Source organism: Emys orbicularis, chromosome 2 (assembly GCF_028017835.1).
Source record: "Emys orbicularis isolate rEmyOrb1 chromosome 2, rEmyOrb1.hap1, whole genome shotgun sequence".
NCBI lineage: Eukaryota > Metazoa > Chordata > Testudines > Emydidae > Emys > Emys orbicularis.
The window spans coordinates 84,418,418-84,429,403 of NC_088684.1; the positions used below are offsets into that span (position 1 = coordinate 84,418,418).

General features: G+C 42.1%; 1 protein-coding gene across 1 annotated transcript; it reads left to right on the forward strand.

The window, feature by feature from the left end:
- The first annotated feature begins 473 nt into the window (after positions 1 to 473).
- On the forward strand, positions 474 to 4,829 carry ADCYAP1 (adenylate cyclase activating polypeptide 1). Its single transcript, XM_065399847.1, has 4 exons — positions 474 to 574; positions 3,016 to 3,210; positions 3,687 to 3,782; positions 4,646 to 4,829. The coding sequence occupies exons 1-4, from the start codon at positions 474 to 476 to the stop codon at positions 4,827 to 4,829; spliced, it is 576 nt and encodes a 191-aa protein (XP_065255919.1).
- The last annotated feature ends 6,157 nt before the right edge of the window (positions 4,830 to 10,986 follow it).

Below are 10,986 nucleotides of genomic sequence, written 5' to 3' on the forward strand. Positions count from 1 at the left end.
TCGGCTCCTTTGATCGTCAGAGAGGCGATGACACAAGAGTTTTAACTATTTCGGCTGAAACTTGGGAGACAGTTTTTTTGTTTTGTTTTTTAAATCTACCTTTTAATTGCGCAGCCAAACGCTCTTAGTGCCGGGTGTTAAGAGTTTAATGGTAAGGAAAATGTATCGCAGGCATCTCAGCAGCTTTAACCGGAGAGATCGGGTTTCGTTAGCCCAGGCACTTGTGTGTGTATGTGTGCGTGTGTGTGTGCGCGCCTGTGTGCTGGGAAGTGGGGGTTGTGTCTGGTTGTAATTGAAGACAAACGGCTCCACACAAATCGCGCACACGTTTTGTTGTTGTTAAATCGAGCACACTTAAGACTTGATTTCTAACGGGTTAGATTTTGCTAGTGGCAAAGCTAGAGGGGAAAGGGAGAGTGAGGAGAGCATTTTGACAGCTGTTTTTTCTTTCTTCCCTTACACGCAGAGTGGCAATGTGTAGCAAAGCGATCCTAGCACTACTGGTCTATGGGATAATAATGCACTGCAGCGTCTACTGCTCACCTGCTGCTGGATTTCAATACCCTGCGCTAAGGTAGGTGCCTTCTTTATCCCTCCCTCTTCCCAATCCCTGCAAGACTGGCATCCCTGGCTTTCCCCGTCAGTTATGTCCCTGCATCTTGGTAATAGATAGCAGAGAGCATTGGCAGGTAGTTGTCTCCTGGACTCTGTATGTGTCTGGTAGCTTTTACTCTCCCTCTCTTGCTAACGAAGTAGAGCTCTTCCAAGCAATGTAAAGCATTCAGAAAGAAAAACTAAAGCGCAAAACCCCACCGCCTCCTATTTGCCGACCCCATCTACCTTCTTGGGGAGCGAGGAAAAGAGACTGGGGACTGAGGCTGCTTGATTAAAAGTCCAATTTAGATCCTGTGGCAGGGAAACTAGAATAGATTCTTATGTTCTCCAGGAGGATGGAGGGTTTAATGGACTAGCCCCTTTCTTCCATCAAGTCTTGTTAGCCTGGAGGATCTTATGCTGTATTATTTCCTACACACGCGTGTCTTATTCTTATCCCCTTTTCTCCTAAATACAAAGAATACCTCTGACTTTGGTCTTGGTGAAACTATTCGATTTCTGTTAACTGGGGTCCTGAATGAAGCATAGTTCTTAGAAGGCAGCGTAAGCCTTATAGGAAAAAGCTGATTAGACTTTTAGTGGATCCATTTTTCTATATGCACTACAGTGCAATAACACATTATATATATATATTTCCGGCCACCTCTGAGCCTAACTTGAGTGGCGATAACCTGCTAAAATAGAGTTGACAGGTGCTTCCAGGATAGACAGTACCTAGATGAAAGCATTTTGAAGCATACCGTTAGAAAAAGATTGTAATGACACATTTCTGGCAGAAGGGTTTACCAGGTATTAAGGAATATGTGTAGATATAGATAAAACTTAGTTTTACAACACATATAATATCCCTCTCTATTCTCTCTCTAATATAGATCTAGATATGTTCTAGAATTAAGTTCCTGTATCATAGCAGGGTAGAATCTGCCCCCAACCTGTGTTATTGGTTAAAGTACTTTAAGTACTATTTTCCGGATCTTTTTAAAAAGTTCGCTGGAAGGGAGAGGGGGGTTACTGTAGTACTCAGGCCAGAGCGTGATCCGGCTCACTCTTCCTGAGATTTAGGTTCAGGATTCCGTAAAACTCTCTCGCGCTCACTTGATTCGGAGCAGAGCTGCCAGGATTTCAGAACTAGCGTCACCTATTGAGCCGAGTGTAGGGGCAGCCCCCAGTCCAAACGTATACAACAAAGGACGATTTCCCACTTACTAGGAGGGAGTGGAGCTTTACACAGCGGCAATCAATCTACTTCTGGCTCTAGCCTGCTGTAAATCTGGCTTCCCTTAACGAGCAGCGCTTCTTACAACAGAAGAACGGGGGAGCTTTCCGATCCACCCATCTTAGCTTCCTCGGAAAATTATGCAGCTCTATTTATTCCGCCAAGTCCCACAGGGGACACTCTCGTGGTTCAGCCCTAATGTGCATGCAACATCTGAACTGCGAAACTCACTCTGGAGCGCATGTGAACGGTCGGAGCTCGCCCTGGGGTGCGGGGCAGCACACACTCCGGAATGGCCTTAAACGACCCAAAGCGTTACCCGGGGCTTTGGGATTCAGGTCAGCCTCGCCGCAGGGCCCCCGGCTGCCAGAGCTGGGGGGAGCAGTCCCCGCATAAATGGCCAGTCCTTCCAGAGGGCGTTAAGTGGGGTGAGAGGGGCCATTCGTTTGAGGGGACCTGGTTCGGTTCATTCAAGCGCCTGAATTAGCAGGAGCGAAACACTTTACACGCATCTATTATTAATCTCCCTGCCAGAGCTCGGAGACAAAAATAGCTGCCTGAAACGTTCAGTGACCTACATCTTGCAGCAGAGACACACACACACACACAGAGGGAAAACAAAACTCAAGAGATCTTCAAGGACAGAGACACCATTCAACGAAAAACACAAACAAACACAAGCCCCACCCCGATCCCACTTGCTGTGAGAAAGGAGGAGCAGTCATTTGCTAACGGCAGAGCTTCTGATCTCTCGGGGAAGAGGGGGGACTAGAGAAAGCGGGTGCCTTACAGTGGGAAGCTCTGTTCTTCTTGTCTCGCTTAACTTATAGCCCCCCCCCCCCCCCCGCGCCTGGGTATGTAGTTTGGAAAGCGATCAGGATTCGTGCTGGGAAAGGTGGGTAGTGATCAGCTGCTTCCTTGGCAGCCCCTAGACTTGTTTCTGGCCCCAGCCTAGCACCAGGTTGGTTTGCTTGTATATTTCTCTCGCGTCTGATCTTACACTGATGCGGAGGCGGGGGAATGAAATGAAGGGGGGGGGGAATAGAGGGGTAGGTGTAATCTTGCCTGTGGGCTCCTCTAGCAGGGCCTTCAGTCCAGCCTCGGAAGTGCCCATATTAAAACCCAATAGGTCCCAGGCAGAGGAGTAGCCCTGAATAACACTGATCAAATGCTCCTATATGTAGGATTTCTCAGGAGGCACCGCCACATGCGTCTGAATTCTTGCCCTTTGCTTTCCGGGCTAGGCTGGAAGATGAAGTGTATGACGAGGATGGAAACACGCTGCAGGATTTCGCCTTTGACAACGACCCCCTTGGCATAGCGAACCCTTCCTCCATGATAGACGACATGTACACCCTGTACTACCCACCGGAAAAGAGGTGATTATGTGGGAGCCCCTTGGTGGGCGCATGACTTGAGCTGGAGCAAAACGATCCTGGTAAATCCCATTCAAAAGAGCCGCAACACATCTCTCCCTCCGTGCCCTGCCGCCCGAATAAAGACTCGAGGAGATGAAAAGCGCCCCTTACCTCCAAGCAGGCGGGGGAGGGGTGGGGAAGCAGGCTGTCCGCGGAAGGCTAGTGATGGCACTCCGGGAAACACACCAGACGCGCCAGGCGAGCGCTGCGCTCAGGAAATGAGCCTGGTGGCTGGGAGTGCCAGTGCTGGGAGGGCCCTGCTGTCCCTGGGGGTCCTAAGGCGGAGGCCGCCCTCTGCACTCAGGGTACATAAAGCCACCAGCCATCCAGGGGCTTCCTTCCGCCATCCCTCCTTGGAGTGAGGGGCTGCTGAGGTCCGGTTCCCAGGCTTGGACACTGATCTTTCTTCCTGTGTTTGATCTTTGTTTCCTACTTAGGCACGCCGATGGGATATTTAACAAAGCCTACAGGAGAGTCCTGGGTCAGCTATCCGCTCGGAAATACCTGCATTCTTTGATGGCCAAACGGGTGGGGTAAGATTTTTATTTGTTGTTTATTTCACTTAAGACGAAACCATCTTTCTATTAAACCACGCGTAATGTACCACCGGTGTATAATTGTTACGCTCGCTGTGTGGTTGGTGTTTCGCGCACTAAGCAACACACCCAGTTTGAAAATGTCAAAATCCACCAGGGTTTTTGCTCGATCTCATTCTCTGACCCCAAGTGAAAGGTACAGTGATAGCTAGTTGATGATAAAAAGCTGGTCATTGTAAAGAAAGTCCAGTAGCCCATTGATTCAGTAGCCCAGAGATTCAGGCTATAGTCGGGGGGAAGAACCGCAACAAGAGATCAGTTGTAAGTGTAGATCTGGGTATTTTAAGAGAGCTCTCCACTGTAAAGAATAGAATTTACCACAAGCGGGGCTTAAACAAAACGCGTTTAAAGTCAGACATCCTGGCACACTGCAAGCCCAGCGTAATGAAGATCATTTCGGCAGAAGGTAACATTTTAATAAAGCCCATGGGGAAATAGATTACATTTTCATAATGAATAATTCATGCCATGAATATATTGTCTCCCGACTGTCGGCTTATATTATGATCAGATATCAACTTCACCGCGTGTTTAGATAGATTCTTTGTTTCGTTCTGCCTCCCTGATGTCTACATGTTGCTTTAGTTTCTTCATTCCCGCCCTCCCCCAAATCGAATAGCTTTGGAAAAACAAACAAAACAAATACAGCTTTCCCTAAATGACATATAATCATAATAATCTGGAAAGGTTAAAGCAGCCCCGGAGTTACCAGAGCCAAAATGCAAAGCAGGGAAGGCCTCCAAAGTGCAGGCAGGACAGGGGAATGGATCCAGATGTTGCAACTGTCCTTTGCTTTGCAGCGGTGCCAGCGGCCTGGAGGACGACTCGGAACCGCTCTCCAAACGGCACTCGGATGGCATCTTCACAGACAGCTACAGCCGCTACCGGAAACAAATGGCTGTCAAGAAATACTTGGCAGCGGTCCTGGGGAAAAGGTATAAACAAAGAGTTAAAAACAAAGGACGCCGAGTAGCGTATTTGTAGCGCTGAGTAACCCACCACTCCTGTGTATACAGAGCCCCTAAAAAAAGAAAAACAAAAGTCATTTCCAAAGTGACTGAACAATCACCGCTCCTGTGTTATCTAAACATGTATTTATGTATGAAGTAAAGCCATTAAATGAATATTTTGATAATAATATTGTTTTTCTTTTTGTATAAAAGCACTAGAGAAACGCACAGATCTACTTTGTGGACCAATCATTAAGTTATATATAATATATAAATATATATATATAAATACTACTGATAGAGAACAATTCTTCATATAAAGCCTGCACAAGAACAAAAAAATTCGCCTGAGCTGTTTATGTTTTTATATAAAATAAATAGAAAAAAGACAATCATTGTTTGAATATTGCTCCTATTTTTGTAAGTGAAATTAAAAGGATAGTATTTTTATCCACGACAGGGTCGAAGACATTAATAGTCACCATTTGCTACTGTACATAGACACTGATGCCCCGCTACAAGGGGATTATGGTGATAATGATTTGGAAGAATTGCTGAAGCAGATTCTTACCCCCTCCCCCCCGTGAGTCTCAAGACAGGCTCCTTTACCACTAGCCTATTTTAAGGGGGCACTGCCTCCCCCTTGCGAAAGATTTCAATTTTTCTGCTTTCTTTGGTTCCACTTTTATATGTATTTGTGTCTCTCAAACACTGAGCTTAGAAGATAATTCTCCTGTGGTGAAACAGCTCTGTCAAAATTGTGCATCTCTGACAATTGGAGGGGGAAAAATATTTAGCCCCATTCATTGTTTTTCTAACTGATTGGGCATAGCTACAGAACAAAGCCAACTAGAAATTAGAGCGATTGGAAACCATTTGAAATTTCGATACTGGAAGCGATAGAGCACAGATCAGAGAGGAGGTGCCCCTAATGAATGCGCGGTTTTAGACTGCCAGAGGGTCTGGGTAACATGAGACAATTCCACTTTAGATCCACTACCTAACTGACCGTCGGCAGCTCGGTATTGGAACTTGATGCAAAGTATAATGTGTTACTCTCCAGTGCTGTCCATGCCTCTCATCATGTGAAATGACCAGGATTCTCTCCTTTGAATTTTTCAAGCGGAGTTGCTCCTTTCCTTTGTTGTTTTCTTGTAGACCCTTCCCCCTCCCGACCTGTCTTGCACTATTTAAGCACGGTTTCCCATCTGAGTCACTTATTATTATTATTATTTTCAATTTAAGGTTGTGAACGCCTCTCACTCTTTCGTTCTGTTTGATGCAAGCTCTTATTGTAAAAGTTTAGGAACCCCTGTTGTAGCTACCACTAAATAATTATGCACTACAACTAAAGTTTTGTTCTTGTTTATTGAGTTTGGAGGTAAAATGTATTTTTCTACATTATGGCTTATTGCTTAGTAAAATTTATTTCATAAAACAAACTTTTGTCATAATAGAATGTGTAGTTTCTAATAACCGATGAATCATTTCAACCTCATCTTTATATGTACGGATTAATAGCTTACCTTCTGGGGAAAAGACAAACCAAACCTGCCCGAGGGAACTTTCCATTCCTTCTTCTTGAAAGGTGACTAAAGAGGACATGTACGTATGTTTCCTTTCAGATCCCTAACCATATTCTAGAGGAATCTTTTGAAGGAAAATAACCAGCCCTAAATTACAGTCTTCAGTTGCTTAAAAAGAAAAGCCACTTGTAAAATTTAAAAGACTTTTCATTTTCCTTTACCAGTCTGATCAGTGTAAAGTAATAAATCAAAGGAAACAGAATTGAGTTTGCAATCCCAGGCTGGATGGCGCGTGCCAGCGGATTTTATTGCAAACAGTGCTAGCACATAGGCATTCGATCTATGCCTGAGAAGTGTGTATGAAATCAATCTTACTTTAATTTTGCATTCTCCTCAGGCAATGTGACGCAGGATGCAGTTTGCAGCGTTTCGTGCCTTTCTTCGCCTTTTAAATCGCCACGAATTCACAGATGGCTATTTAGTGGCCCTACAATGCTGCAACACATCAGCTTGCATTTTAGTCTTAATTATTTGTTCTTGGATAATCGGCAGACGTTGCTGTATTTGTGTCAGCTGTGGTATAATGAAATAGGGCTCTATTGACGTTTTATTTATGAACTATCATTTCGAGTTCAGTGGCTAGTTGCAAGCATTATAAAGTGATCACATAGGTTATCCTCTGTATAATTTTTAGAAAAGCCAACAGCCTTACTAAAACGGAGCAGATTTGAGATACAGTGATAATTTAGGTAGATGTTAGTCTTGCAGATCTTATTTTGTGTGCAACTGAATATAAAAATAACTTAAAGTATTATTACACACATGATATATATAACTAGGACTTTGATAACTGTTATATAAAGTGTGTAAAGATTGTATTAATAAATTTTTGTAAACAATGCAACTTTGTCTAATGTTTGGGGGAGAAATCTAGCACTTAACAGTGAAAGCTGTATTTCATTTAAAATCTATTTAATTAGTTTAAATTTAAGCTATATTTTCTAACATTTTTTTATGTCTGGAATATCTTTATTTTTTTTACTAAGCCTCCACATATTTTCATCATATGTCCTCTAATATTTTATTGATGGGTTATTTCTATATTCAAGTAGACTAAAAAGTAATTACTGAAGTAGAAAAATCAAGCTTCATGAGCACTAGATAAATAAGCTTTCCTAAAATTTACAGACAAAAAACAACCAATGTCCTAGAATAGTCTCTCCCCCCCACATAGTATTGTAACAATTCCTATACTTAGGAATTGCTTATACTTGCCAAACAGGAAAAGCTTAATGGAACTTTCAGCTAAACTCCTCCAATGAACATTCTGGTACACAAAAATATACTTTGTAATATTACTTGTCTTGGGGGAGGGCAACACCCTTGTACTGGGTTTAAATTATACCAAGTGAAAACTTGGCTGCACTAAAATAGGTATACTGTAGCACATGAAGAGTTAATTAGGTTTCTTAAATAGAAATGTATCTGGTAGCTATATATATATATATATAAAAAAAAACCGGTATTTGCAGGCTGGTTTGTCAGTACAAAGTCCATGTCAGAAAATTCTACAGGGAAATCTTCAGTTAAACATTTCAAGAATAACTGGAAAATACTGACATCACTTTGTGCATGCCTATGATCATTATTGCTATAGTAGCTCAGGGACCTATTGAGGTCCCTTCCAGTTCTACATTTCTATGACTGTACTTAAATATTTTGGGAAAGGCCCAGCAATTTAGTTTAAACTAAATTTTTTCTTTCTGAGAACACACAAATGTGCTGTTCAAACCTCAGAAGGGGGCACTTAAAAAGATCAAGCCACAGGAATACATTACAAATTCCCAGCAAATTTTTAAAATAAATCTCCAAGTTTTTTCATTTTTTTAACCACAAAGCCAGTGCCTATAAAAGATTTCTTAGATCCTCTGTGCCCAGTGTCAGTTTTACTCAGTTTACAGGTTAGTTTAGGCAACAACATGTCACTAATAAACAGGAAATACTGAGATAATGCAGACAAGATGGTAGTGTCAATATTCTAGCATGAGGAATGGCTACAAGTATGATTTTTTTCAGATCTCAGTCATAGGTCAGGGACAGAAATGCAAAGGAAAATGTAGTTTATGAAATTGGTTTCTCAAACTGATAGAGAAAGTGAATGAAAGCACTGTTTCCCAAAGGCAGTCTGCACTGGAAAACAGTAATAAAGTTAAGATCTTTTAGGTATAGTGGCTTGGAAGGTGAAATTTGGGAAATTAAAAACCACCATCTCACTCAGCGTGGCATCAATCCTAGTTTAAGATGTGAAGAAAGTGATGGATAGTCTTAAATGATATGCATCCAAGGATTTCTGTCAAAACAAGGATTGCTACATTAAGAAGCTCAACCCCATAATTTAAACATAAATATTAAAAATACACTTGTATAATATTACACAATACTTATGAATGATGGGTTTTGTGCAAATTCTTTGTATTGTAAAAGCTCGTTAAACTTTAGACACTTTAAAAGATATAGACATGGAGAAAAAAAGCAGGAATAATAAGTAAGATATAGTTCTGGGACCCTGGATTGTAAAGATTAAAGTGCACTATTGACATTCCGTGGCTTCCTCAAATTCCATTTAGCAGAGTGCTGAGTACACTGGAACAAAATCATCCCTAGTATAACTCTATTACCTTCAGCAGAGTTACACTAGAGATGATTATGGCCCAATATATTTCTCACCAGAAAACTTCTGTGGAGATCTGGCATACAATATAAAGTTTCTGATTGCAAATAACACTGTAAACACCTGCAGAGCTTAGGAATTGAGTGCACCTGGAAGCACAGCTCAAACCTTCTAGTTGTTCTCCAGAGCCCAGACAACAGTATTATTTTAAAGCAGCAGAACTCCTTCCTGACTTCTGAGAGCTATCAGATTAGTGCCTACTTTTGAATGTGCTGAAATTTGTTCCCCATGGTTTTGGAAGCTGTTTCCATGTTTAGTCTTGAACATTCTCTAAAGTTCAAGTTTACCTGTAGAACTTACATGTTTTTGTCTAAGGTCCAGGAAGAATTTGAAATCTGCAGCAACTATTCTTTGATGGCTACCAGGCAACTTCAGAACTAAATTTCAGGAGGTAAATATTTTAGGCTTCATCATGCAGTCTTCTTCAGGCAAAACTCCCAGTGAAAATCGCAAGTGGAAGTTTAATCTGAGCAAGAACTGCAGGGTCCCTCCCCAAAAGTGCAAATACACCTACGTAATTATTTTCATGATTTTAAGGCCAGAAGGAACTATTATCAATGAATGACAAAGGCCATTGACTTTCACCAAGTGATTCCTGTATCAAGCTCTTGACTTCAGATTGAGCTATATCATGTCATTTAGAAGGGTAGCCAGTTTTGATTTAAAGATTTTAAGTGATGGAGAATCTATTATATTTGAGGGTAAGTTGTTTCAACTGGTAAAAAATTGAGCCTTATTTCTAGTCTGAGTTTGTCTAGCTTCAGCTGCCAGGTATGGGATCTTGTTATGCTTTTGTCTGCTAGATTAAAGACCTTTTGCAATCAGAAATCTTCATGTAGGTACTTGCAGATCACGATCAAATCACCACTTAACCGCTGCTTTCTGATAAATAGATTGAGATTATTTAGCCTCTCACTGTAAGGCAGGCTTTCCAGACCTCAAATCATTTCTGTAGCTCTTTTCTGAATACTTGCAAACTTATCAACATCCTTTTCAAAGTGTGGACACCAGAACTGGACACACTATTCAGTAATGGTCACACTAATGCCATATACAAAGGCAGTTCCCACCTACCTACTTGATAATCTCCAGCTTGTACAGTCAAGCATCACATTTGCTTTTTTTGGCCACCACATCATGCTGGGAGCTCATGTTCAATTGGTTATGGACCATGACACCTAAATCCTTTTGAGTCACTGCTTTCAAAAATACAGGGCCCACCCTCCTTTGGACCTGAAGGAGGGTCCAATGAGGATGGGGCTAGGCTGTTCTCAGTGGTGGCAGATGACAGAACAAGAAGCAATGGTCTCAAGTTGCAGTGGGGGAGGTCTAGGTTGAATATTAGGAAACAGTGTTTCACTAGGAGGGTGGTGAAGCACTGGAATGGGTTATCTAGGGAGGTGGTGGAATCTCCATCCTTAACGGTTTTTAAGGTCAGGCTTGACAAAGCCCTGGCTGGTATGATTTAGTTGGTGTTGGTCCTGCTTTGAGCAGGGGATTGGACTAGATGACCTTCTAGGGTTTCTTCCAACCCTAATATTCTATGATTCTATGATTCCTATCAGTAGACCTACATTCTCGGTTCCTAGCTCTATTAAAGCCCCTGTTGTCCATGCAATCCAGATTGCGCTGCAGAATTGACTTGTCCAAGACATTATTTACCACTTCAATTTTTGTACCATCTACAAACTTTATTATTTAGCACCTGCTTCAATCATCCTTTCTCAGACTGATAGCATCTTACTCTGTGAACAGTCCCACTGAAATCAATGGGAACCGTTGCGTATATGGTAGTAATCAATGGGTTAAATTCCTCTCTGATGTATCTCTACTGATGTACACCAGGGATAGATTTGGCCCACTATACTTAAGAGTGTAACACTGGGCCCTTAGTGGGAATACTATGGCAGAGAGAAACAGGGGAGCAAGTGACA

Coding starts and splice junctions, on each gene's coding strand:
- ADCYAP1 (XM_065399847.1), top strand. CDS start 474: ATGTGTAGCAAAGCGATCCTAGCACTACTGGTCTATGGGATAATAATG. Junction 575..3,015: donor TTTCAATACCCTGCGCTAAG/GTAGGTGCCTTC, acceptor TCCTATATGTAG/GATTTCTCAGGAGGCACCGC. Junction 3,783..4,645: donor TTGATGGCCAAACGGGTGGG/GTAAGATTTTTA, acceptor TTTGCTTTGCAG/CGGTGCCAGCGGCCTGGAGG.